The sequence below is a fragment of the Myodes glareolus genome, chromosome 19 (genome assembly GCF_982192425.1).
Source record: "Myodes glareolus chromosome 19, mMyoGla1.1, whole genome shotgun sequence".
NCBI classification, from domain to species: domain Eukaryota; kingdom Metazoa; phylum Chordata; class Mammalia; order Rodentia; family Cricetidae; genus Myodes; species Myodes glareolus.
Window position 1 is genome coordinate 37,826,454 of NC_142044.1, and position 22,712 is coordinate 37,849,165.

General features: G+C 54.6%; 1 protein-coding gene across 10 annotated transcripts; it reads right to left on the reverse strand.

Moving 5' to 3' along the window:
* Positions 1–112: 112 nt before the first annotated feature.
* Scrib (scribble planar cell polarity protein) lies at positions 113–22,484 on the reverse strand. 10 transcript variants are annotated; one of them, XM_085678280.2, is made up of 38 exons: positions 21,975–22,484; positions 20,641–20,758; positions 20,442–20,520; positions 20,258–20,347; positions 20,113–20,169; positions 19,974–20,037; positions 19,800–19,874; positions 19,586–19,730; positions 19,078–19,196; positions 18,051–18,250; positions 17,810–17,976; positions 17,596–17,723; positions 17,375–17,500; positions 16,503–16,667; positions 15,595–15,966; positions 14,601–14,663; positions 13,969–14,058; positions 13,394–13,471; positions 12,057–12,380; positions 11,876–11,956; positions 11,539–11,796; positions 11,065–11,175; positions 10,694–10,987; positions 10,436–10,624; positions 4,656–4,766; positions 4,523–4,579; positions 4,328–4,402; positions 3,013–3,075; positions 2,441–2,524; positions 2,197–2,295; positions 1,922–2,081; positions 1,697–1,844; positions 1,431–1,616; positions 1,210–1,352; positions 1,093–1,130; positions 892–966; positions 581–632; positions 113–490 (listed from the first exon to the last, which is right to left on the reverse strand). In XM_085678280.2, exons 1-38 carry the CDS (start codon positions 22,131–22,133, stop codon positions 345–347), a joined length of 4,989 nt encoding a protein of 1,662 aa, XP_085534406.1. In that variant the 5' UTR covers positions 22,134–22,484; the 3' UTR covers positions 113–344. The 10 variants fall into 10 exon arrangements, with proteins under 10 accessions (XP_085534406.1, XP_048310454.2, XP_085534410.1 ...); XM_048454497.3 differs by having other exon boundaries at positions 17,596–17,726; positions 21,975–22,483; XM_085678284.2 differs by lacking the exon at positions 21,975–22,484 and adding an exon at positions 21,616–21,772 and having other exon boundaries at positions 17,596–17,726.
* Positions 22,485–22,712: the final 228 nt, after the last annotated feature.

The window sequence follows — 22,712 nt, forward strand, 5'->3', positions numbered from 1 at the left end:
GAGAACAGGTGCTGGAGTAAGGGAGAGGCGTGGGAAGGCAGACTTGCATGCTGGCACTTAAAAGGGCAGGAGCAGCCAGTACAGTAGGTGGAAGTAAAAGGACAACAGAGGGTAAAATGTAGTTAGCTTTATTCTCCTTAAACGACAAAATAGAGTCTTTGGTTGTACAAACATCACTAGTTACAGTCTCGCCACGAGATCCCGACTATAGGGGCAGTTAGTCAGAAGCCATAACTCCTGAAGGGGTCTCTTTAAAATGCTAACACCAAGGCTAAAAGACTTGGGGTAAGGGAGGTGATGAAGCTGGCAGGCTCCCCACCCTAAGTCTGGGGAGGAACCTGGCCCTAGGAGGGCACAGGGCCCAGGCCCCGGCGTCCTGGCCGCATGGCCCGACGGCTACTGCACAGCGTCATGTCTTCAGGGCCCACAGTGCCAGGTGAGGGCCTGCCAAGGAGCACCAGAGCCACTTCTCCGTCTTCTTCCTGTGGGCCTGGTATAGAGAGGGGTAGAAAAGCCATGAGCTAAGGGTAGCCAGAACTCTGGCTGCCTGGGCACTCTCCCCAGACAGGTGTCAACTTACCAGGACTGGAAGATGGTTCCAAAGTCCTAAGCTCTTCCATGAAATCTGGTGACTGGTGAGGAGACAGGCTGGTCAGGGCAGGCCCTAGGCCTGCCTGCATTTACATACATAGGCTTAGCTGTCTGGGGGTAGGCCCACAGAGCCTGGGGCAGGGTCAGAGCAGATTGGGCCAAGACCAAGGTGGGTGGGAAGGCCTCACAGGCAGGAAGCAGAGCAAGAAACACACAGAAAGGGATGGAGGAGAGCAAGTGACAGAACAGGCGGGGGGCGGGGGTTGGAGCATGCAGAAAGGGCCAAGTAGCCTCCAGTACCTGGATGTCATAGACAGGTCTGGAAGAAGGCAGGGCTGCGAAGGCCCTGTAGTCAAACTTCTTTCCAGACAGAGGCTTGAAAGGACAGCATGAAGGGAAAGGCAAGAGAGTGCAAGGGAGGTGAGGCTGGAGGGGAGTCTAGAACCCCAGCAGCGTCAGGCCACGGGGTGTGTGGAAGGGTCAGAGACATAGGATCCTTACCAAGCGTCCAGGGGAGGTACTGGACTGGAGGCTGAAGTCTGGGGGAACAAGGAGAGAGTGTTGGGAGAAGTTCTTACTGCAGGAGGAGCCCTTTTGCTGGCCCATGGAAACACATACCCTCTAATGGTGTGGGTGACGGCGTGGGTGCAGGTGAAGGGGCCTCAGCCAGCCGCTCCAGGGGTCCTCGCTTGCCACGGCCTTCCTGGGACTTGCTGAGGACCATCTGTGCACGGAGTGCATCCTGCTCCAGAGACTTCATTCTGTGGAACCAGAAGAGAATGCTGCTGAGTGGACCTGATGCGCAGGGCAGGGTCTGGTGGGGGTGGGGAGGTGCTCACCTGGCTGCCCTCCACAGTGCCCGCTTCTCGGCCTCTAGAGCCCGACGTTCTGCAGGAGACAGGGCTCGCTCTGGGGCAGGAAGCTCAGGGCTCTGCATGCGTAACCGCTCCTGATGGCGTCGCTCAGCTTTGGCTGTCCTCACAGGGGCACTACCTCCCAGGGGTGGGGGTGAAGATGAGCTTGGGCTGGAGAAACGGACAGGATATGTTGTGGGAGTGCATACAGCAGACAAGCCAGGGAGTGGGGCTCAGCCTCCTGCACTCACCCTCCTGCATGGCCTGGCACAGCCCAGGGCTGCTCAGCCTCCTGCTGATCATCTGGGGACTCCCTGTCCGAGGTGAGCCCCACGTCAGGCCCTGAGGTCACTGCCTCTTCCCGAAGCATCTGGGCTCTCTTCTGCTGCAGCTTGCGGGCTGTGGGCAGGCAGACATTTCAGACAAGGCCAGGTCATCATCCCACCCAGGCCTCTCCTCAAGTCTAGGCTCCTCACCTTCTTCCTCCTGCATCTTCCGTAAGTCATCAGCACCCACCAGGGACACACGCTTGGGAGGACCCTCTGCCTGAGGCACCCGTACCTCCAGCTCAAAGTATTTTTGCCGTTCGCGGAAGGACAGCTGCTCTGGGGAGGCTGCAGGACCAGGTGTTGGAGGCTAGAGGGGGAGCAGGCCCTCAGACTTGGCTGGTGCTTCTCTTGGGGGCACTCACCCTGGGTACCCACCCTAGAGAGAGCATGCAGGAGCAGCAACAGGGCACCATTGCACATACCTGGGTACCATTGTCCTCAGGAGGGTGCACGGTGGGCACAGCTGCAAAGGCCCTATAGGCCTGTTTCACATTGGCTGGCAGTTCATCAGGTGAGGGCAGCTGGGGAAATACCTGTAAATGAGGCTGGGGCAGCTGTCCAGTGCAGCCACTTCCCAAAGAGCCATCAGCTGTATCCTCCAGCTGCTTCAACCCACATCCACCATCCTGTTCACCACCCTCACCCACTGTGGAACAGGACACTCACAGAACAGGGACCACCTCTGCCCCTGGGGGCCGGGGAGCCCCTTGGCCAGGCCTGAGCCATTGGCTGGATCATCCCCGGTTTTGTCTGCAAAGGGGAAGGGGGTGGTGGCGGAGGAGAGCAGGATCAGAGGTGCCGGAGTGGGAGTAGGGAGGGATAGGAGGAGAGAGAGACAGAAATGGAGACAGAATAGGCTACAAGGGGACACTCATCCAAATCCCTGTCTTGGAAGGGTTGAGGTTTGGAGCTAGTCTGGGAGTGACCCTGTGCCTACCCACACCGTGCAATGCATTGTCAGGAATGCTGGAAACATGCCCTTTCCATGCAGTGGGAAAGGTGGGGACTAGGAGGACCCACAGACAAGAAGAACAACTGTATAGAAAAGATCGTATGCTCAGTTTGTGAAAGGCTTGAACTCCTCCAGCAAGGTCCCTGCCTTCACCAAGGCCAGCATTAATCAGAAAGATATCCCTGGACAAAAACACATCTAACAACAATACCCCAAGGGGACCCTGCATTCCAGAAACCATCGGCACAGGTGCCCACAATGGGGCACCTGTTACTGAGATGCTCACTTGCTGGCTGCCGGGGGAACAGGGGGCCTCAGTCATCTTCCCTCCAGTGGTCACAGATGGTCCCTTGAGAGAGGGTAGCAGTTGGGAAAGACGGTCAGCTGGCTGAGCAGTATCCCGGCCAGGGACTAGCCTGTGCATTTATCCTGGCAGCACAGGGATAGCCCTGTTCCCTAACCTGACCACAGCCCAGTAATGCCGTCAGACGGGCTTGGATGACCATTAGCCCTCCATAAAGGACACAGGTGACCCTGGCCTTAGCCTGGTCACAGCAGTAGCTTACTGCCAAAGGTGCAGTCCTAAGATCTATAAGGAAAGCTGGGAACAGATGAACAGACTGAAAGCAGACAGCTGGGACCCAAAAAGCCTCCCACCACCAGTCCCTGAGCCAGGCTTCTTTCCCAATCGTACATGAGCCAGAGAAGCACCCCAACCTATAGCTTTCTCATATTATGCTGGCTTCTCTGGTAGAGCTGTTTGGAGCAGGGAGAGATGTACCCCAAAATCCAAATGCCCTTCCTGACCCCTCCCTGTCTCAGCAATGTCCCAGCCAAGCCGACCCCTTAAGCACTCACATTCTGGCAATGGTCTCCCATCATCTTCTGGGAGTGATAGTTTTAATTATCTCTTGGAGAACAACGAGGACTGAACGTCCTTTCTGCCTGCCCCCAGGCCCACAACTGTCTCAAAGGCCACACCCCTAGCTTAGGTCCCTGAGTGGCCACTCCCAGACCAGCTGTTAGTGCTGCACCTTCCACACCCACTAGGCCTCCTTCCACAGGCGGCAGCTGCTTCAGTCCACCGCCCTCCATGGTAGCCATGTCCATGAAACCCCAAGATGCTGGAGAGGAATGACAGCTGCCTCTCCCAGCAGACTGCCTGCAGCAGCAGGGTTCTGCCCGACCAAATTATCTGGGGGTGGACACTGGGGAAGAGGTCAGGAACTTCAAAGGCACCCTTAGAATCTATGAGAGCGGATCATAGCAACAGCCACAAAGTAAGGTCAAAAGCTTTGCAGACAAGGGCTGGGCATGTAGGTCAGTGGTGGGGTGCTTGGTTATAGCATTCACGAAGCTCCATCCTGTATCCCCAGCACTGCCAAACAAGCACAATAAAAAAAATCTCAAATGTTGCCTAGCTAGGAGGCAGAGCTCCAGCTCAGACTTCTATAAGCCTGCCTGGTCCAAGACAAAAGTGCTCTGCATGGTGACTGTGGCACTCAAGCTGGCAGCCGTGCCTCCCACAGGGAAAGAGGAAGTTAAGACAAGGGAAACTGACAGGCAGATAGGTAAGGCAGACAGGCAGACGGACTACTCACTCTGTGCAAACTGCCAGCACTGGGCACAGCAGCCAGGACACGGTAGTCCAGCTTCAGGGGCTCCAGCTTCCGACCCTGGAGATGAGTGGACCACAGTGCTAAGAAGACTATGTCCCAGGAGTGTGACTGCCCACCCAGCACTCCTGGGCTGTGTCCACCACTGCAGGCTCTAAGCTGGGTTTGAGTGGGACTCACCAGAGTCTCTAGTGACTCAGGTTCCCAGGGTAGGGTTTGACTGCTCAACTCTTTCTCCTGTAAGAGGAGCAGACATGGTCAAGAAATAGTAGATCAAAGCCAGTCCCAGACTGACAGCCACTTTGATCCTGACCTTGCCTGGGCCTTCAGGACTCAGTTCCCGGTCAATGGATGAAATGCTTTCCAAGCTGTTCCGGTGGCCAAGGCCTGCTGCAAATGGGTTGGCAATGACACCTGGAGACACCTGCAAGGAGAAGAGTGGGCTGAGAGAAGGAACTTGCTGGCAAGGACCCACTTCTGGAGCAAGCTGAGGTCTAGACCCAGGAGCCCATATCCTGACAAGCTGGACACTTGAGGCTCTGTGGACAACCTGTTGATCCATCCATGCCTCTTGTGTACCTGTCCCCAACCCTCCTGGGACAAAGAGTAGTTATAGTCCTAGGTTCATGGGGCGACTGTGGGTGTAAGTCATGTCTGCACACAACAGGAATGTGAAGCAGCCGTGCTCAGCCACAATGCTTGGCATGGGGATAAAACAAGCTGACTGTGGCCAGTCGAGGAACAAAGGAGGAATAGCTAATAAGATGGGACTGGGAAGGGAGTAGCCAAAGGCAATGAGCTTGGTAACAGAGTAATACTCCCAGATGGATAGAAAGGCTACATTTAAAATGTGTAGTCTGGGTGCTGAGTAAGGATTCAGAAACACTGTAAGGGAAAATTAAACTAGCACTGGAACTGGAAGTCTGGAAAGGAATATGTGTGTGCGCATGTGTGTGGTGCTGGGCAGGGAGCAGGGAGCTGAGAGCACATGGCCTGGGCTAAAATGTGTTTAGATGAAGGGTAAATATAGATGATCGAAACATGGCCTCAGTTGCCTTCCATCCACAAAGCACAAAGGACCAGGTCAGGCCTCTACCAGAGGAGTACAGGAGGAGCAGGTGAGAGCAGAATGGAAGGCAAGATAACAGCCACATGGTGGCCTCAGTTTCCTCTACATGCAGTATGGCCTCAGACAAACCCAGCTATGTAATGCTGATCCAGAGACCACTGAAAGGATGAGAGACCAAGAAAACAAACAGGGAGCAGCTGCTCACAACTGGGAAGATGGAACTTGAGGTCAAGAGTGTCAAGCAGGAGCTGGGGACAACAGTGATCACAAACTGTAACACTAAACAAAAGAGCAGTTAAACACACAAAGTAAAGATCACTAGAAATAAGAAAGCTGGATAAAAATAATCACAATGGCAGACAAACTTGTCTCTTTCAGACTCTGACAACAGTACTAGATCAAACAATAAACAAGGTGCCTACCTTCTTCACTTCTGGAATAATTCAGTCAAAAAGGCACTAGGAAGGCCCAAGAGAGGCAGGCTCAGCAGGGTGGAAGGACTGCCATACAGAGCAGAGAGTAAAAACAGCAAGGATGAGGAAGCCTGGTTTCCCATGTCAGAAAAGCCCACTCGAGTAAAAAGGGCCGACCTGTGGTGTTGACTGGGAAGACGGACAATGCCATCAAGTGACCCAAGGCTTCCTGTGGCTCCAGGAATAACCAGATAGGAACTATTCACACACCGCCCTTATCTCTGGCCATGATACCCCAAGACTAGTGCACTTGGCTTCTAACATCACCATCACCAAAGAAAATCAGAACTCCAGGGAAAAATGGCCGGCCCCACAGCTTGGCAGGAAAGTGTGGGATGAGTCCAGAAGTCAGCAGATGGGTGGTATCAAAATGACTCAGGCCCAGCCTCAAGCCCCTTCAACAAGACCATATTGGAACAATTTGATCATTAAAATAACTGTGACTGGGGATAAAGAGATGGCTCAGCAGTAAAAGCAATTGCTGATGACATGGGTTCAGTTCCCACCATCTACATGGCAGCTCACACCTGTCCAAAACACTAGTTCTAAGGGAGTCTTACTTCTAATTTTCATGGGCTCCTGCGTGCACTCAGTAAATATATTCATGCAAGCAAAACATTCATTAACAGAAAATAATAAAATCTTCACCAAAACAAAGCTGTGACTATTATATGGAAGGGTCTGTGTTGGTGACAGGGAAGGAGATGGGAATAAGACGCTAGCACAAGACCCAGTCCTTACAGCAAATGCTCGGGAGCCAGTGCAAGAGCAAGGTGTGAGAACTCACTCAGACACCAACACAGGCGCTCAGGCGACCTGAGGGAAGGGGACTGGAGAGTCAGGTCGTTCTAGCTGGGGTGTGTGTATGTATGTGTGTGTGTGTGTGCACATGCACGCTGAATCTCGATTGGAAGATCGATCACTGTGATAAAGAAGATGAACATGTGCTTTGAGATATCACAGTGACTTGGGCCCACTCGGGTGGCAGTGAGGCGGGGTATGCTGAGGTGACCTGTGGCAGCTCCTTTTCAGAACCCACTAGCTGCTGTAGGGCAAGCCTGAGAAGCCCAAGCAAGAGTCTAGATGTATGGAAACCCCGTAGGAACCAGGAGAACACCAGTCCTTAGCACAGGGTAGGCAAGATATAGTCAGGACACCCTCCCCCGCACTACAACCACAAGCCTGAGGGAGGTAGAAAGATGCAGGTCAAAGTCACTAATAGCTGGCAAACTGATCCCACAGGTCAAACAAGCTCAGATGACTCAAGTCGGTAGTTTGAGAAAAGTGAGGTGCTGGGTCAGCAAGATGGCTTGTGGGGACAAAGGCAACTACTGTTAAGACTGATGAGCTGAGGTCCAATCCCCAGGACTGACATGGTAGAGAGAATCAACTCCCACAAGCTCTCCTCTGACCTCCACGTATGTACCATGGAACACACAACCGGTTCCTCACAAAAATAAACACAATAATTTTTTTCTCTTTGAAGCGGAGTGTGAGTAAGGATACCTGTACGCTGTTCCACACCTAGAGGGTTCAGAACAGGCAATCTTGTGGGGACAACAGCTATCAGTGCCAGGTTCTCAGCTCTTCAAGAGTTATATCCTGCAGTAAAGAGTACTGATGTGTGAAGAATGATCTTTTCTCCCAAGCATGGAACCTCTAGGACCAGGCCAGTCCCACTGAGCATATATGGAAGGCCTTCAGGCACCCAGTGCCCACTAGAGATGACTGCTTTTACAATTACAAGCAGAGATAACACCTTCAGTTTGGAAATGTTTCTAAATAAACTACAACAAACAGCTGCTCAAGTCTGGCACAAGGCAAAGCCATTGGCCACCACCATTAGTGGCCAAAAGCTCCAGGCTGAAAACAGACAATGAGGGAAGCCCTAGGAAAGAGGCCCCACCATCACTGTGTGATGGCTGTGAGCCATAGTGCTTCTGCCAGGAGATAAAGCAAAGCCAGCCAACGAGCAGTCACTGGCACTCACAGAAAAGGAGAGCAGCCTGGAATCGGCTCAAGAAAAACTCACAAAGTGATCCCAGAGTCCCAACCAGTTGTGTGATGGAAGCTGGCATATCTGTTCAGAAGAGAACACACAGCAGACAAAACTTCAAAAGAACAAAACAGAATGTAAGAGCTCAGCAGTAGAGCACACTGTAAAGTGACTGCCTCCGCACACTGTCCTGGCAGGCCTCACAGCTCACTGTGACCAAGTCAAGAAGTAAGTCCTAGAGTGCATGGGACCCACCACACAGTCAAATCAGTCAGCAGAGAAGACTTTCATTAATCACTGTGGGGACAACTGATAAGCATTGGTGGCACATGTCTTTAATCCCAGCACTTTTGAGAAGGCAGAGGCAGTCGATCTCTGTGAGTTTGAAGCCAGCCTGGTCTACAAAGCAAGTTCCAGGACAGCCAGAGTTGTTGTACAGAGAAACCCTGTCTCGAAACAAAATAACCATATTCCACACACAGCCCTACAGAAGAAGCCTTAATTCATAAAATTTGTAAATTTTTGAAAAGGATCCCATCCTAAAAGGGAAACAAACACAAGACAGGTGTATGGCACACAGATGTAACTCTAGCTTCAGAGGGCAGGGGGATTGCCAACCTCGGCCACACAGCGAAACTTGTTTCAAACAAAAACTTTGGAGTCAGAAACATCAAGAAAGAAAAAGCTCAGTGGAAGAAGGAAAACAGTTTCGTTCTGGGAAGCACAAAAGGGGGTCTCAGGGGGAGGGGCAGAGTTCAGTGCAGCCCTCCCTAGTATGTGCAAGGCCCAGGATGAGACCCCACCCCAGGGTGGGGAGCAGACAGTAAACTCTGTGTGAAGGTGGTGTCTACCTGCAACGTAGGAGCAGCCAAGGCATCCTGAGAGCAGACAATGACTGAGGAGACAGAGGTCACAGCAGACAGTTGCTGTGGGCAGGAAGGCTCCTCAAAGGCTCCTGGTCAGAGGCCCACTGCCCAGAGTGTTCTCACTAGGTAGGCTAGAAACCTGCCTTGATCCCTAGACAGAGTACAGATGAAGACCCAGCCAAGACAGGCTTTGGCAGGAACAAGCATGTGTAGATACACAGTGGCTTCCCTACACTCATGAGCCACCCAGGTATTGCAAGAACAGCCCGGGTCACAACAGCAGGGAGCAGATGCATGGTCATGGGGACCCAGAACCACGTCAGCCCTGCAACCCTGAAGCTGATGCTCTTTCCAGAGGGCTTTGTTCTGAACTCGAAGATTAAAGTGTGCATGAAGCAATACACTTTTAAACACACATGCGAATGTGAGAAAACAAAGTGCAGGTGTTCTCTAGGGACTAGAACACCCAAGGAGAAGTCACACAAAAACTCCTCCAGGATACAGGACTCTCTTGGAGAAGCGGGACAAGGGTCAATCTTACGCCAGGGCGTAGCACCTCACTCAGACTGCAGTCTAATACCCAGAGATGTTAACACCAAGGCTAACTTTTTTCCCATTCAGTGACCCTCACCAGATAGTCTGGGACAAAGTACAGGTCTGTGGCCAGAGGGTATCTTTCTGCCAGCATCTAACAGGAAGTCACTAATCCAAAGCTCCACTGCCAAAGGAGTCCAACCTAGGATGGCTGCCTGTCCCTAGGGTTAAAGGAATAAAAGCTGTAGGGAGTGGGAGTACAGTCACCAGCACCCTGGAGACCAGCACAACTAGCAACGATGTCCAGGAACAGCAGACAGCCAGTGCACATAAAGGGCCCTTGAAGGCTCACGTGGACTACAGGTAAAGCTGTTGAGGGTTCTAAGGACAGCAGGAAGAAGGTAGGACAATGAGGAAGCATGAGCCCAGAGAGGAGCAATGAGACTAGAGGGAGACTTGTCCACGGTGCCTACCTCTTGGGTCTAGGCCCAGGTCTGATGGCTGGACATTCTTGTACTACTCCAGGGAGCCAGAGAGCAGAAGCTCTACCCTGTGTCCATGTCCTGGCTCTGACCTGTGGCATACCGAAAGACGCCAGGAACCAGAAGGAGGGAGGAAGTTCCACCAAGGGACTATAAGAGGGACACCCTAATGGCCAGCAGGACCAGGAAGCTGCCTTCTTGCAATGGGGGGTAGGATTCTCTGAACAGTGCTTTCTCTCCTCCCTGTCCTGCTAGCTGCCGTGTGCCCTCAAGTACTGCCTTCCCAGAGCCCTATAAGAGCTGTTTTCTCAGGTCCTGATCACACGGGTATAGACACAACCACCTCTACACTGCCTGCCCACCCAGACTATAGCCTCTAGACAGTACAGTGACGAGGGCTCAGAAAAGGGCCTGCAAGGTGGATCTCTGTGAGCTCAAGGCCAGCCTGTCCTACAAAGCGAGTTCCAGGACAGCTAGAGCTAAACAGCGAAACCCTGTCTTGAAAAACAAAAAAACAAAGCAAAAAAGGGGGGAGCTACAGAACACAGGATCCACAACTCCACTCCCACACAGCTGGTTCCTACCTGCCAAGTACTTCCCAGACCCAAGCAGAGACTGGACTCTGCCTGACTGTAAAGGTCACTGCTAGGACAGCCCCAGGATAGCCACTAACCTCCATGGCCGTGGTGGTGCTGGTGTCAAAGCCATCACAGACAAGCACGGTTAGGGTGTCACCCACACTGCGCAGCAGCTGCACTGCCTCAGCATGTGTGAGGCCCAGCAGGCTCTGCTGGTTCACTTCCAGCAGTCGGAGCCCCACACGCAGCCGTCCATCACGCCCGGCAGCCCCTGTAGGGCTCACCTGTAGGGAGAATAGTGTGAGACCGCCACCAGGAACCTATCCACGACCCCAGGAAGGAAGAGCCCTTACCTTGGAGATGAAGATGCCCTCATCGGTGGGATCACAGGGGTTCCCCGCATGGCCCTTGGCGCCTCCTCGGATGCTGATGCCCAGCTTCTCCCCAGGGGCCTTCTGAATGCAGAGTTCCCGCATGCCTGGAGGTGGTGGGTCCCTCCGCACAAGCAGACACAGCTCCAGGCAGGGCCTGAGAAGGGCACTGACCGCTTCTTGATGTGTGGCCTCCCGAACATCCTGCCCATTCACTGCAAGGATGCGGTCCCCAACCCGAAGGCCACAGCGAGCAGCCAGGCCCCGAGGAAGCACCTGCAGGAGAGGACCACATGCAGTAGCCTGGCTAGGGCAGGTGCTTCTTGCACGAGTTGCCTGCCAGGCCTACTTACCTTGGAGATGAATACACCAGGATCCTGGACACCAAATGGGTGGCTGGAGTGATCAGAGCCTCCTACGATGCTAAGCCCCAGCGGACCACCAGCCCTGGGCAGGCAGATTTCCTGAGGACAGGGTGGGCCTCAGTCACAGCAGGGCAAGGGGGAAAGAAGCTAACATTCTGGCAATGAGATTGGGAAGGAGTGCTGGTAGAATGGACAGGCCCATGTGGACCCATTTGCCTCTGGGGTAGTCTGCTACCCTGACACGCAGTCTGACATCCAACACATCTTCACTGACTATAGGCATGGAGCAGAGCAGGCTACTGACAGACTATGCTAGGGCAGATGGGAAACACCATGGCGGCTGACTGGAGAACCTTAGTTTCTCGGGCATATGTAGAAAGGCTACTTCTGCCTAGTGTGGCTCCATGTCATGACTAGCAGATCCTGGGTGGATGCTGAGCAGGATATGGGCAGGTGCCTCACCTCCACAGGGTATGGTCCTTCCAAGGCAGTAGCCAACAGGCTAGGGGACAGCCTAGGTAGCACAGGTTCCCCGGAGATGGCAGTGGTCATGGTAGCAGCAACAGTAGTAGTAGGGGTTGGGGAGGAATGTGGTGGGGGGCTAGGTGGGTAAGTCCCTCCAGTCTCCCTCTCCAGGAGCAGGGAAATGGTAGGGGAAGCAGCAGTCAGCAGGGAGACAGCATGGTCGTGCCTTGCCTCAGTCATGTCCACTCCATTGATCTATAGGGACACACTCAGGTCAGAGAGGGTAAGCAGGACAAACAAAAGACACTATCAGGACATACTTAGCCCCACTCACCGAGAGGACTCGGTCACCAACTTGTAGAGTGCCTGCCCGATGGGCAGCTCCTCCCTCTGCAATGCGGGATATGAAGATACCCTGTTGGGAAAGAGAAGCCATTATATTGGAGACCTAACATTTCTCTGCTCATCAGGGACAGTCCCCTCCTTCATCCTAGGCCACCCCATCAATGCCTCACCCCATCGCCAGCCCGGTAAGGTGTGGAGCCTTTTCCACCAGCAATGCTGAAGCCCAGTCCCTTTTCACTGCGCACAAGACAGGCAGCATGGCGCTGGCGGAGGGGTACAGGAGTCTCAGGCTGAAGCAGGGGCAGGCGCAGGCCACCTCCCCGCCGCTCCCGGGGACTATAGTCATCCTCAGGGCGTAGGGGGGTGATGGTGACTGCATTTTCAGGCTCCACCATTCTTTCCCTCCACACTCGCATCTGCACAGCAGCGCCTGCGCCCCGAAGGGCTTCCACAGCCTCATGGTGCTCTGCATCCTGTAAGGCCACACCATTCACCTGTGGGCAAGAGAAGACAAAAGCTGTAGCACAGATCAGCATCCAGGCATAGCCACCCTGACACTCTAACGGTATACTGATGCCTTTTTCTTTTCTTTCTTTTTCTTTGGCGGGGAGGGTGTTGAGACAGGGTCTCTCTGTGTAGCCCTGGCTGTCCTGGAACTCACTCTGTAGACCAGGCTGTCCTTGAACTCAGAGATCTGCCTGCCTCTGTCTTTCAGTGCTGGGATTAAAGGTGTGCGCTACCACCACCCGGTGCTTATGATCTTTCTGTTTGCCTTCATGCCAGGATCCAGGCTAGCCGTGAGACACAGGCAGATGTCTGAGGCCATTCTACACTGGTGTCCTCACAAAGAAACTGTCATTTGGTTAGCAGAGAGCATGCAAGGCAAGGCTATTAGGTTGCCAACTCCACGTGCTTCTAGGCAGCGCTGGGATTGGAGCTGAGCAGGAAAGCATGAGGCAGCAGCATCCCCTCTCCCCAAGCCCTCTTGGTCTAGAATCCCAGAGCCTTTTACCTCACTTGGCCTTGTCCCCACAGGAAGGTCAAGGCTTTCCTGTGAGTTCTCCAATGGCCAAGTGCCCAGGCAGAAACCTCTAGGGCTTCCAGAGAGACCAACTTCCCATCAGGACTGCTGTGGTCTGACCCTACCAGGCTACTTCTTAACTGCCTGGTACCTCTTGTTTAGGCCAAAGGCTGCTTGTTTTTACATCCCATCCCCTTGTAGTACTGGGGATTAAACCAAATTGTCATAAATTGTAGGCTAGTGATCTACCATCAAACTATATCCCAGACCCAGATGGAGAGGGAACTTGGCATGGAGGGTTTCTAAGCCTACTGTTTAAGGTCTCAATAGCTTTACCCAGTAATCTTTGGGCCCTGGACTTCTGGATGGGGAAGACAGAGTCCCCACTTCCTGACAGGAACAGCCAAGTAGCCCAATAATCAGAACTATGTGGACTTTGAAGGGATCAGCCGTCCCTTGCTGCAAGGCAAGGGGGTCACTACTTACCTCAAGAAGTTTGTCACCCACTCGGACTCCAGCACGGGCTGCAGGGCCCTCCTCAGACACTCGAGAGATAAAGATGCCCTAGAGGACAAGTGGGGACTGGTCCACAAGAGCACAGGCAAAGGCAAGCACCTTCTTATGGCTGTGAAAGGGACAAAGATCAGACACAGCCTGGCCTGCCTCTGGACCCCAAATGCATGAAGGGAGAACAGCGGTCCCCAAGGTCAAAGGGGCTGTACTCAGCTACTGGAGGGCTCTAGCACAAGAAGTTAGAACATACAAGCCAGAGCCAGCATGGGAAAATGGGGTCAAAAAGCCTGTCTATGGAGGGAACAACTCAGCGGCCATGTAAGCTGTTCTCAGACTCCTGACATCCTGCAGGACCACCCGCCTGGGTCTGTTCGGTGCCCTGGGGTGACCCATGCAGCACACATCCTCAAGGATGGTGAGCAGGACATCTGGAATGACCACTGACACTCCAGAAAGAAGAGAAAGTCTCTTGAGACAAGAATGGCAGGTGTGGGCAAGAGAGAGCTCATGGAGACGAGGGCCTGGTTACTGACAAGGCAGCTGCTCACCTCATCATCTCCTTTGTAGGGGGTGGAGCCTTTGCCCCCTGCGATACTGATGCCCAGGCCCCCTGTCTGTCGCACGATGGTGAGTGTCAACTGGAAACAGAGTGGACATGGATATCTGAAAAGACCTGGGATACCCAGGTGCTTGCAGCAGCAGAAAGGGCTTGTTGGCTGCAGACAACCCCGCATAGCTCATCCTTGTGTATCTGTGCCCACTTGGGTAGTAGAGAGAAGCAGGGAGGCTCCTGCGATTCCAGCAGGCACAACTTCTGTGAGCTAGCCCATGCAGTACAGAGCTAGCTGTCCTCCAGAAAGAGAAGCTTGGCCTTGCTTCTGTACATAAGGATACCTTAAGGCTCACAGTAGGATATAAGAAATGGCCCAGTATCTCCACTCATCCCCTACAAGGCAGGCTGTCCCAGTGTGGAGACATGCTTGCCCAGCCAGAAGACCAGGAGGCTCTGGGGAAGTAGAACCAGATCCCCCAGCCCTGTGGCAGCTGTCAGGAAGTCTTCTGGGAGAGGGTCTGGGTTTGAGCTATGGAGGTGGGGAGAAGTAAGAGCCCGCAGCCCAGGAAGCAAAAGTCAGCAGGAGCCCCGGGCCCAGAGCAAAGAGCAGCAGCGAGCAGTACAGACCTCTTCCTCCTCAATGCGAGCAGGCTCTATCAGCAGGTTATTGGCCTGGTCAAACGACACCCCCTGTTAGGACAGGAGCAGCGAGGCATGCAAGTTAGCCACCGCTGGGAACTGCCACCACCTTACCCAGCCCTCACCACGAGTAGGCAGGACAGAAGGAAGATCCCGTAAAGCTCCTGTGATCTGAGTCAGCCCCTTCCCCCTGGATCCTCCCGTCTGTAAAATCATGAGCAACTCTGCAGACCACTTATATGGTATGCCTTGGCTGGCTAGGATGAAGGCTCCAGAGGGGCAAGTCTATTCCTGGCTGTCCCTGACTGACCCCCAAATTGCCCTGGATATCATGTATCATCAGCTTATACTCTTAGGATAGGAGCACTGTAGGGACAAAAAGGACTGGACTTTTGGTAGCTAGGGCTTCCTACAGCCTCAAGGAGTCTGCAATAGGTGGGTAGGTCCTTTCTGAGTTATCAAAAATCAAACATGAGGATAAAGAAGAGATGCCACTGCTCTATAGTCCTGTCTGCATTCCAGAAGGACCTGACAAGGCATAAGAGCTTCCACCAGACCCACAGGACTGGCCACAGGCCAGCAGTAAGGCCTCAAGGCTGGTCACTTCCTGAGGCAGGAAGGATCCTGGGAGAGCCAGCAGCTCCTGAGGAGGACCTTGTCCAAGATTCCTGAATACACAAGACACAGAGAGGCCCTTCCTTGGCTTCCAAGCAGCCCTGGCCTCCCACCCCACCAGGCAGGCCCAGGTAGGGAGCTGCCAAGAACTTTAAGTAAGATCAGTGGCAGGGCTCCTGGTGACAACACCACCAATTTTATAACAGTCATTACTCTGCTCCTGACAGCCGAGGTGCCAGTAAACCAGGGACAAACCTCTGTGCCTGTCAGATTAGGGCTGAATGGCCTTCATGCTGTTACCTGCCAGGGTGCAAAGCAGCCTACTAAGCCCGTGGAGCCTGGGTCAGGAGGGGTGAGTGAGACACACCTTGACAGAGGGAGCAGAAGCCACAGCCTCCTCTTTGTCTTCTTCTTCTGTTGTGGCTTCACCTTCTTCTTCGACCCTGTTCTCCTCCTCCTCCTCTTCCTCCTGGGCTCGGGGAGCCCAAGGTGTGTGTGGGCCATTGTGCCAACCTCCAGTGGGGCCCTCCCTGTCTGTTTGCACCCCCTGCAGGAGGGCCACAACAGCTTCGGGCTGTGGGAGCTTGGAGATCTTGAAGTGCTTTTTGTAGTGCGGTGTGTCTTTGCGGATGAGCCTCTGCCGGCCACTGGGCAGTGTCCAGGAGGGCTCAGGCTGCCCCTCTTCACTTTCACCATCTTCCCTGGGCACCAGTGTGTCCTCTGCGAAGTGCACTGTGGGCTAAGTGGTAGAAAGATGATGGTGGCATCCTGGCCCCAGCTCGCTCCTCCCAGGGCCCAGCTATGGCTGACTGGCCGAGTCCTGCAGGTAACAGCCTGAAGCTGACAAGTTCCCTACTGTGCATGTAGAGGTATACAGAAAACAAAGCTCTTAAGAGTAGAGGACACTGCTCTTTCCAGACGCACATGGTAATGTAAGTGGAAACTTAAGAACATGTAAAGATCACGCAGGTGGAAGCACAGCCTGGGGCCAGGAAAGTAGGGACATCATCTAGGGAAAGCATAGAGGTGCTAAATCTGACAGTACTAAGCTTGGCTGAAAAGTGAACTTTACCACCCTGGAACCCTCAGGACCATCTTCCTGTACCACGTTTTGCAAACTCTGCCAGAGGAAGCCCTTCGAGATCCCACTGTTGCTAAGCAGCATATGACATGGTCCCAATTACACATTTGGCTCAGGAAGACATAGTGAATGAGAAGCATCACCCCTAGAAAGTCCTTCTACTGGCCTCAGGCTTCCTTCCTGTCTGCCCTTACCTCATCATAGTCCTCCTCTATATCTTCTTCCTGGCCAAGCATGGTGTCTTGCTGGCCTAGGCCCTGTTCCTCCGTCAGCAGGATCTCGGGCTCGCCATCAGAGACTGTGCTCGCTGATGGGGCAGAAGCTCCACTCAAGCCAGACTCTGCACTCAGCCTCTTCTCCTGCAGAGAACAGGGTCAGGCTGCATCAAAGTTTGTCACCCCAAGGGTACACCGTGTGGCAGACCTCTGCTAGGCTTCCTGCTGCCCTGGTCACATATCCCCAGCAGGCTCACTTCTTGCAATCACACCCTGACTGCTTCCAGAGGCATTCAAAGTCACAGGTCTATGGTTCAGACCTTAACAAAGTCTTTTCCCAGATTCAGAAGAACAAATAAGAAAGATCCCAAGAGGACATCAGTCTAAAGTGAGCCCTACTGCTACCCAAATCAGGAAGTAGCCATGCATGGCCAGTATATAACCTGTCTGCCTAGCCGCTGTACCCAGGTACTGAGAATCATCCCACAGCCCTAACAACAGAAGCTTAATAAGCAAGGGACCTGCCCTGCTCCAGTACCAAACTCCTTCCCAGAAATAGATGGGAGAATGAAGACAATAGGGCTCTCCTTCAGCCTGACCCCTGGCCAACCTCATCCTGTGCTGCCATGCATGCCCAGCACTTGGTCCTGGAAACCACAGCCCTGGCTATGCCTTATTCTGACCCCACAGGTACCCTTTGCCCAGCCCGACCCCCAGCTGCTGCCTGATTATGCAGCCCCAGTCCTATTGGCCAGATTATCTCCAGGCCCCTCCTCCATGGAGCCTCTGCCCTCACAGCTCCACTGCCAGGATGGACAGACATCCAAGGCTCCCAACCCCTTTGTGCCTACCTCCTCTGAAGGGGAAGGTGGGCTGGGGTCAGGCTTGCAGACGAAGGCCTCGTTCCGGCGCTCCTCAATGCCTCTCTTCATCACCTTGAGTTCACTGGGGTGGGGCGTGGCCCTACGCTGTAGGCCCTGTCATGGGGACAGGGATGAGGAGCAGAGGCCGGGAAGGGGTCAGGCAGGGGTGGGATAGAAGTGTACCGCCCAGAGTCCCCACCCCTCCATACCCGCTTCTCAGCCGCTGCTTCCTCGGCGTCCTCATCACCTTCAAGCGTCTCCATGAACTGGATGACACTGACCCGGCTCAGGGGGGCCTCACTACAGCTCTCGGACGGACTGCTCTGCTGGCCGGGGTCTTCTGCGGAAGGCCAGAGTCAGGGAGCCACGCTAGGCTCTCTGTCTCACCACCTACCATCCAGGACCCAGCCATAAGCAACCTACCGAGGCTTGGCAAGGGCTGCTGGGGCAGCAAGTAGCAGGTAAGCACCTTTTCACCAGTCTGGGCATCATCCTCAGTCTGGAAGCGGAGCATGGGTTGTGCCTGGTTCTCAGCCAGCCACAGGGCCTTGAGGTTGAGGTGAGTGAGTGCAAACGGCAGACTCCGCAGCCTGGAGGCCAGGCAGGCATAGTCAGCATACATAGGGGATGCAGCCTGGTCCCCAGGGGCCACGCAGACACTCACCGGTTCCCAGCTACATCAAGCACATGCAGCTCAGCTGTGTGCGCAAGCTCAGGGGGGAGGACAGCCAGGCGGTTGTCTCTCAAAGAGAGCACACTGAGGGCCACACAGCCTCCGATCTCAGGTGGCAGCACCTCAAGATGATTCCGGTCCACATTAAGGTTAGTCAGTTTGGTCAACTTGCCCAGAGAGCGGGGTAAGGCCTGGCCAGGGAAAGGAAGGATCTGAGGCTGACGGAAACCCCCTGGGGTAGGAGGAAAGAGAGAGGCCTTGGAAAGTAAAGGTCTCCCTTAATGTAAACTGCCTAGTTCACCAAGGTTCCCCACAGCCCTCGGGAATTATGGCTGGACAAGGCATCAGTTTGTACACCTGTTTTTCTTTGGTTTAGTTTACCCCCAAGGATACCAAACACCCTTCCAGACCACTTAAGACCCCAAACTGTCTTCTCTAGCCCTGTCCTATAGCCACCTGGCTCAACCTACCAAGGCCCCTCCAATATCCAAGTATCCAAGGTGCCTGGTTTACTCAGAACTGCGCTTTCATTTCCAGGACCCTATCTCCTCTCACTACCGTGACTCTGGATCCTCCACATACAGGAACATTCCACACTCCCACACGCCAGGCTGTCACTGCGCCCGAGGCTCATCACACTGTACACACCTCTGGTTTGGGCGCTACAGCTCTTGTTCTCCCTGGTTACAACAGGGCACACATACTCAACGGCAGTCTTCTTCCTGTCCAATTTACCCTTGCCTTCTTTCCAGTCCTCCCTGGCACCATACCACACGTCTGGAAAAGCACAGCCTGGGTGCTAACTGGCAGAGTCCTGTAGGGTCCCATTGGTTCTAGGCCATCTCATATGCCAGTGAGCTCTTTCTCCTGACCCCAAGGGTGCCCTAGCAAGCACGTCCCTTGGGATCAGCCACCACCAGCACATACCACTGCCATGAGATGCTTGTGTTCCCACTACACATTAGCACTGACTGCACTCAGCACAACCAAAAGGGCTTGGTACGTCAGGTTGTCCTACCGTCAACAGGTTCTCTGTGAGGATCAGCTCAGAGAGGTTCTCACAGTCCCCAATGGCCTCAGTCACCTCGCACAGCCGGTTCTGGTCCACCTTCAGGATGGACAGCTGCTTCAGCTGACCTAGCATCAAGGAGACATGGTGACTAGTCGGATCAGGTCAAGGGCGCTTGAGAATGTGTGGGTCTTCAAAATGGCCACAGCCTAGTCCCATGTTCTAGTGACAACTCATTTCTCTGAGAACTCCAAGATTCCCTATGCTTACTTACCCCCAAGACTCATCCCCATCCACTGACCCTTGTAAAGCCACATGCTAAACTCTTGTCACCATAAGTGACCCTAACTCTTAGGTACTAACTGTATAGTGGGGTATCCAATCCCAGCCTTACCTCAACCTTCCCTCTCCAAACACTTCTAGGGTACAGTCAGGTCCTAACCCAAGATTCTGCTTGGCATCTCATAAGGTCATGGATGAGAGCGTACAATTCCCAGGGCCCCCTGTGCACACTGACCGATGCCCTCCGGCAGCCGCTGAAGTAAGTTCTGGGAAAGCAGCAGATCCGTGAGCAGTGCCAGCCCACCTAACTCCACAGGGAGCTCCTCTAGCCGGTTCTCTGACACGTCCAGGCATACTAGCCGCCGCAGATTCCCTAGCTCCTGAGGACAGGCAAGAGGTCAAAGGGCAGTCAAAGCTAGGAGGAGAAAGCCAGTCCCACCCTCACTTACCGGGGGCAATGCTGACAACTGGTTTCGGTCTAGCCACAACTCCCGCAGGTTAGGCAGAGCCCCCAGAGTGTCAGGCTGCAAGAAGGGACAAAGGTAGGAGAAAGCGCAGTGACATCCTCCAGCAGCCGCTGTCCCACACCCCCAGCTGGCCATCCCCAGGCACCCTCACTGTACCAGCACTTCCAGATCATTGCCACCCAGATCCAGCTGCTCCAGCTTGACCAGGAAAGACAGGGACCTGCAGGAAAAGAAGTCTTGACAACCAAGCCCCAGCACAGCTCTACCACAGCCTAGGTGGAGGTCCCGAACTTACGCAGGGAGAGATTTAAGCAGGTTCTCCCGGAGTTCCAAGGTTACCAAGTTGGCCAGGCTGAAAGAGACCAAGGGCTAAAGCTGAGGAAGGCAGGACCAAGACAAGTACTCCCAACTCTCAGATCCTCTCTCTGAGGGGTACTCACTTGCCCACATCTCCAGGCAGTGCCTGCAGGGAGACATCGTTCAGGGCCAGGTGAGCCAGGCTGCGTAGCTGTGTGAAGCCATCCGGTAGCCTAGGAGAAGAAAAAGCAGATCTTAGATGCCTGCAGAAGGGTTATACAACCTCGCACAGCCCAAAGCCAAGCCCCACTATCTCGTGATACTTACCTGGACAGGGGGTTCCCACTGAAGTCTGCAATCTCCAGAGCCTTACAGAACTTTATGCTCTCAGGTATCTCAGGAATATCTGTGTGTGGAGAGGTGTTTGCCATGAGGATGCTACAGCCTCAGGAGATCCCAGGAGCACCCCCCCCCATTTCACCCTACGTCCACACAGCAAGAGTACCACCCCCGCCTGCCTGCCCACCATTCCGGGACACATCCAGCTCCACTAGCTGCATGAAGTTAGCCACTTCAGGAGGCAGCCGCTGGATCTCGTTGTCACTGAGGCCCAGTTTTCGCAAGTTCAGTAGCCGGAAGAAGGGCTGTGGGTAGCAGAAGACGTGATCAGGTGAATAAGCTCCAAAGCCACAGCTCTAAGGGTGGAGAGGAGACTCTAGACCAGGAAGATCATGCCCCCAGGTTCCGGGACTTCTGTATGTCCCAGGTCACACAAGGTGCTGGAGGCCTAGTCATGACACCTAGTGTACTGAAAACCAGGCAAAGAAACATGCAGAACACACCCCTGCCCACTAGACACCTGGGCTCCCTGGTGTCATCTGCCATATGCGCCACCACTGTTCTGCTTCCCAGACAGCATGCCCCAGCGGAAGCATCACCAGCTCCTGACTGGATAGCTCCTGCCCTCTGCCCTATGGGGGGGTCAGTCTTAGGATTCTACCCACTACCTAAACTGCTTCTTCCACCACAGATAAACTCTTCAGCGACCCCAGCAACAAGCAGCAAGAGCTCAACAAAGACCACCAAGAGAACTGTAGTAAAAACACCTGGGAGAGACATGTACAAAAACTTCAGGATTCACACACAGATACCATAAAGATCCGTGAATAACAGAGCTGTCGCAAATAGACCTAAGCTGGGGCCACACCCCATGCCACCCAGCCCTCAACAATATCAGACCACTTGGTCCCCCATCTCAGAAAAGTAAACCTTTCACAACCTGCTTCCTCTGGTCTTCTTTCTGGAGTGGCCTAAGAACAACAAAACCAACAACAAACTGACAGGAAGGAACACAGGCAGTGAGAGGTGGGCCCACCGCTGAGAGATGACAGAACAGATCCGACACTGCACGTATGTTAGGAGGATTCCACGCAGCTTTGAACCCAAGGGGGATAAAAGGGAGGGGGGAGCAGAACACGGTGCAAGAAAATCAAGCCCCTACCTCTAAAGCAGGCCAGCAAGCTGTTGCTAGCCCAGGTCGAACTCGCACCCTGGTCCCATCCACCTCCTGTGCTCACGGGTTTCTCTGTTGGCTCCCCTTTTAGGCTCAGTATCCACCCGTTTCCCAGACAGGCTGCCACCAAGTGCCAACACAGGCGACTGGGGGAGGGTGGGGCTGGCTGGGGCGGGGCTCTGGCCAGTAGGAACCAGCAGGGCCGGCTGGAGGTTGCGGTACCGACCAAGCCCGGGCAGCACTTGCTGAGATCTCGCTCCAGCCGGCCGCCCTAGAAGTCACACACTGCCCATAAAACTGAGCGCGGGACCGCGGACGGGGCAGCAGGTGCCGCGGCGGCCGCTCACCTTAGGTAGCTCGCGCAGCTGGTTGGCGTCGAGCAACAGCTCCTCGAGGCTGCGGCTGTAGCGGTAGATCTCCTCCGGCACAGACTGCAGAGAGCAGTGCCTCTTATCCACCGACTCCACGTGCCGGTTGCAACGCCAGAGCGGGATGCACTTGAGCATGATGCGGGCGGGCAGTGAGCGCGGGCTCGGGAGACGCTCGGCGGGCTCGGGCCGGGGGGCGGGGCTCGGCCCGCATGAGCGCCGGGCGCAGGCGGAGCGGCACGGCCCGCGCGGGGGTGGGGCGGGCCGCCCGGACCCGGACTGCGGCCGGGGTCGGCACCAAGCTCGGCCCGCGTTCAGTACGAGCTGTAGTCTCGGGCGGCGGTGCCCAGTTGGCGGCGCAGCCTGAGCAGTCAGCGTTTTCTCAGGTGCTGGGGGCGCGGCTCCGCATCCCGCCCGGCCCGCTCACCTAGCAGCTCGTCCGCCCGCAACACCGCAGCCGGAACCGCCGCCGCTGCCCGCGACAACCGCCCAGCCGCGCAGCCCGCCGGGAAGCCTAGGCCCGCCCTCACTGCTCAAAACTGCAATTCCCAATAGACCCCGCGGCATGGCGCCTCCGACGACCCGTAGCGGCCCCGCGCAGAGCATGTCGGAACTTCCGGCTTTGCTCCGGCGTGACACAATAGCTGCAATAACGCAGATCCCGGCCGATAGCCTACTAGGAACTCCCTTGATCCTAGATCCCATGGCTCTCAATTT